Below are 5,118 nucleotides of genomic sequence, written 5' to 3'. Positions count from 1 at the left end.
CTTGGCTTAATCCTGGGATTTTATTTTTTATTTTTTCTTAGTTTTACTTTTTGTTTTTTAACTTTTCAATTCCAGTTGACATTCAATATTATGTTAGTTTCAGGTATACAGCATAGTAGTTAGACATTTATATAATTTATGAAGTGATCCTCCTGATAAGTCTAGTACCCATTTGACAGTATACATAGTTAATACAATATTACTGACTATATTCCCTATGCTGTACTTTACATCCCCATGACTATTTTATAACTGCCAATTTGTACTTCTTAATTTCCTTCCGCCTTTTCACCCAGCCCCTCAATGAGTATGAGTATGTTTCTATTTTGTTCATTTATTTTGTTTTTTAGATTCCATGTATAAGTGAAATCATATGGTATTTGTCTTTCTCTGTCTGACTTATTTCACTTAGCATAATACCTTCTAGGTCCATCCATATTGTTGCAAATGGTAAGATTTTATTCCTTTTTTATGGCCAAGTAATATTCCATTATATATATGTACCACCTCCTCTTTATCCAGTCATCCTATCGATGGACACTTAGGTTGCTTCCACCTCTTGGCTATTGTAAATAATGCTACAGTGAACATAAGGATGTATATATCTTTTCAAATTAGTGTTTTGGATTTCTTCAGATAAATACCAAGTAGAATTGCTGGGTCATATGATAGTTCTATTTTTAATTTTTTGAGGAACCTCCATACTGTTTTCCATACTGGCTGCACCAATTTGCAATTCTGGCTGCAGCGCGCAAGGGTTTCCTTTTCCCGCATCCTTGCCAACATTTGTTGTTTGTTGATTTAACGATAGCCATTCTGACTGGTATGAGGTGGTATCTCATGGTCTTAATTTGTATATCTCTCTTAATTAGTGATGTTGAGCAACTTTTCATATGTCTATTTGCCAATTTTATGTCCTCTTTGTAGAAATGTCTACTTAAGTCCTCTGCCCATTTTCAAATTGGATTGTTTGTCTTTTTGGTGTTAAGTTGTATAAGTTCTTTATATGTTTTTGGATATTAACTCCTTATTGGATGCATCATTGGCAAATATTTTCCCCCATTCAATAGGTTGTCTTTTTGTTTTGTTGCTGTTTTCCTTCGCTATGCAAAAAGTTTTTAGTTTGATATAGTCCCATTTGTTTATTTTTTCTTTTGTTTCTCATGCCCAAGGAGACGTGTCCAAAGCAAAATATTACTAAGAGCAGTGTCAGAGAGTTTACTGTCTATGTTTTCTTCTAGAGGTTTTATAGTTTCAGGCCTTATATTTAAGTCTTCAATCCATTTTGAGTTTATTTTTGTACATGGTATAAGAAAGTGGTCATTTTATTTTTTCGCACATATCTGTCCAGTTTTCCCACCACCATTTATTAAAGAGACTGTCTTTATCCCATTGTATATTCTTGCCTCCTTCGTCATAGATTAATTGACCATATAAGCATGGGTTTATTTCTGGACTCTCTATTCTGTTCCATTGATCTATGTGTCTGTTTTTATACTATAACCTTGCAGTATAGTTTTATACTATAACCTTGCAGTATAGATATCAGTTAGCATGATACATCCAACTTTGTTCTTTCTCAAGATTGCTTTAGCTATTTCGGGTCTTCTGTGGTTCCTTAAGCCTGGAATTTTAAAGGGACAAATTAACTCATCTATTCTCTCCAGACTTACCTGGAAAGTAAATCAAATAAAATCAAAGCATTTTTCCCATAAGGAAAGATGTACAAAACCCCATTTCCCATAAAATTCTCATTCTTCCCATTGGCTTCTTAATTGTGAGAAAAAACAAACACTGTTAGTGATTGAAACACTCCACTCCAAGGTTGTGCTTATGATGAATATTTCCCCTTTCTTTTGACCAGTAGAGACCTGTTGGTTACTTGACAAGGTTGACTTTGCCTCCCATCTTTCCAGAGGGCCCAGAAATACAAGTAAAAGCATCTATCCAAGGAAAGTTAGTCGTGCTAAGATTTTATTATATATAGATCTTGTACTTGCTGTTTACACCTGTAAAAAATTATTCTTTGAAAACCACTTGCAGTTATGAATCTTTTTCATTACTCAGAATAAACAATTGAGTAATATTACCTAGAACTACCGGTGGTCTCTCCACCCACACCTGGCATATTCTCTCTAAAAGGGCTAACACCAGATCATCTCTGGACCAGGTGAGGGTACTGATGATCTATGATCCACAGCAGTTAATTCCAAACTTTCTCCCTTTCTAGGATATGACCATTTTCTATTTTGTTTGTCATATCTTAATTTGCAAATATTAAAAAACCTATTATAACACATTTATTAAATTGGTATATTTTTATAATAAATTTATGATTCGAAACATAACTCTAACTTTATAGCATACTACCAAGTTTTATAAAAATCTTCTGTACAGTATTATATATAAACAAATGTCATAAAACAAATAGTAATTACATTCTCGTTTACAATAACTTTAAAATAATTTTCCTTAAAGGATCCTATAAACAAGAAAAAGTTCATTTTAATGAATTCTAGAAGATATTCACAACTTCACTGCCCCATTTGAGAGCGAGGACCACACCAACATTTCATTATCTAGAGATCAGTATGTCTCCTTATCAAGAATGTTATAAATTCTTAAAGGACTCAGTCCTGGAAAATATCTTTTGGGGTGAGGTTTTGTGGACTCTCACAATCTGTTGTATAAAAACAGGGGAGGATCAAGGTTTTGATAGATGACTAGGCAGTAGATAGGTGATCAGTCAATTTAGAAGCTTCCTAAATGAGTTAATAATTGAGTGACTATCACATGCGTTTTCCAAAATCAGGAACTACTCATATAAATTTATGATCTTTATTCTTACACATGTTACAGAGTTTCTGCATATAACTTATCTTTATTGGTTAGTTTCAAAAGTACCTGCAGCCTTGACTGGGATGTTCTTAGTTCTAAATACTAGATTAATCATCTTCTTAAAAGGATGTGTGATTTTTTAAAACCCAATAATCGATAAGCCACATTTTGTCTAGTCTGGGCAGGCCTATATCCAATCCCTTCCTTGCTAACATTCCCCCACCCCCAAAGCTAAGAATTCAACCTGCACCTAATGGTTACTCAACAAAGTTGACTTTGTCCCCTACCTCTCTAGAGGGTCCAGAAATGCCTAAGTAAAAGCATCTGTCCAGAGAAAGTTAGTGTTGCTAAGATTTTCCAGCCACTCTTTCTCATACAGAGACCATGCATTTCCATTTGGAAAGGTCACCTTGGTATCCACCAAAGACAAGAGTTGGACTCAGTGCCCAAGCTTTGATCTGGAGCCTACTGTCCCCAAAACCAGCTCCAATATCTCCCCACTCTCCCATCCACCAGTCAAAGCTTCATGCTTCCCTGGAGCCACCTCTCTAAGAAGTAGCAAAGTGAATTCTGCACCTCAAGGATGACCTAAACTATCCTTCCTGTCTTGGCTTTTAAGACAGGAAGAGTATGGTAACTTTCTTGGGCTTAAAAAAAAAAAAAAACCAACAACAACAACAAAAAAACAGACCATGACAGCCTTTGGAAACCACACTGAGGGTGTAGCTTCCCTCTAAGATGTAAGTCTGTCCGTACGCGGAGGGTGTGTTTGTATGACATCTGCACTGTGGAGCCAGAGGGATCCGAGGAGTCATGGGATCCAGACTTTTTGCAGCTAAGGGAACAAGCATAGCCCATAACCTTGGTGAGCTGACAGAATCACAGTGTCCGTAGCTGAGCTTCCTTCAGCTATTGATTAATGGCTGTTTAACTTTTAAAATCTAAAAGGTGTTGAACCATCTCTTTAGAAAACTGAGATGACAAGTCCATCTGTTCTCTTTCGACAGATCTGATCTCCTTCCATACTGGTCATTTGCTGCAGCCGGAAAGGAACTCCAGGCAGCTGGAAGCGCAGGAGCTTTTGCCATGTGGTCTTCTGATCTGACTAGACAGCATAAGTAAGGCCTCCGCAGCAGAAACAAACACATGTGGGGCACACAGAAAACTCCAAAGGAACCTTTTTCAGAAAGAAACCAAAACTGACTGGCTTACCTGGGACACCTGATGGCAAAACTGACCCAGCCAAAAGGAGTCAAAACTCTTTTCATCCAGACCAAGAAGTAGAAATCCTGGTCCATCCTACTAGTAACTTTGACCTCAATAACACTCCCATTTCAAGTGGATATTCTTTTCTCTGTGTGTATGTGTGTAATGTCTTATTTTTAAGGAGAAAATAAAATGCGAACATACTTATCACAAACTATCTGAATTCACTGATCTCACTGATGTGCACCATCTGGTTTTAGACATTCTTGATACCTGTGCAGCTTCCTGTCATTTTATGAGCTTCTGAAAGAGTTATTGCCACAGGAGTGCCAGTCATGGCAAGATTCTGCAACACTGGGGTGGAAGTGAATGGACTAGTTTTGATGTTTCATGTCAAGTCTGATTTATAGAATTTGAAGAAAACCCAATTGGCAATGCATATGAACATTGTCCATTGTCAGGTGGGTATTATTTGACTGTAGGTTTTATGTCTGTTTATCCAGCTTATTTGAATGCCTACCTCATAGGTATAATTAAGACAGGAGAAGAAAAGGCAAGGACAACTGAGAGTGGATCTTTAGATATAAGATCCAACATGTCGTTGTAACTGTTTAAAGATGTCAAGGCCTCGTTTATACTGTGCCATGCCATTTCTACAGTGCTGACGTGTGCATCTTCTGTAGTGATGCTGGGAGGCAGAGGTTCACAGGACATCTAATCATTCACATAAAAGCTCACCAAAAATCAGAAAATAACAGTTTTGAACCAAACCATTTCAGAAGACTTATAGACAAGAAGAGAAAACAGACTTCTTTGCCAAGGCGGGCTCCTCTCCATTACCCACAAATGGGCTCCCTAGTTTAAACACTTTCTAGAGCAATGCTTCTCAAAACACCATGGCTATGCTTCAGAACCTGGGGACAGAGGTAGGGGGAGGGGAAAGAAGAGGAAGAGAAAGATGCTGAGATCCAACAACTGTTACCTAGAAGGGGACATGGAAGAAAGTGAACACAAGATAGTGACATTTTTCCCTGAGTAAGGAAAGTCCTGTGCTTCTCCAGAGACAGACAGAGG

At 37.2% G+C, this 5,118-nt stretch overlaps 1 protein-coding gene across 1 annotated transcript in view; it reads left to right on the top strand.

Annotated features, from left to right (window-relative positions):
* ABCA4 (ATP binding cassette subfamily A member 4) overlaps window positions 1-4,261 on the top strand; it is a 124,355-nt gene extending 120,094 nt beyond the window's left edge. The window contains exon 49 of the mRNA XM_025052022.1: window positions 3,846-4,261. Within this exon, the coding sequence (XP_024907790.1) occupies window positions 3,846-3,851 (6 nt within the window). The 3' untranslated portion in view covers window positions 3,852-4,261. The remainder of the gene's footprint in view (window positions 1-3,845) is intronic.
* Window positions 4,262-5,118: the final 857 nt, after the last annotated feature.

The sequence above is a fragment of the Pteropus alecto genome, unplaced genomic scaffold (assembly GCF_000325575.1).
Source record: "Pteropus alecto unplaced genomic scaffold, ASM32557v1 scaffold25, whole genome shotgun sequence".
NCBI classification, from domain to species: domain Eukaryota; kingdom Metazoa; phylum Chordata; class Mammalia; order Chiroptera; family Pteropodidae; genus Pteropus; species Pteropus alecto.
This window is presented reverse-complemented; position numbering and strand designations above follow the sequence as displayed.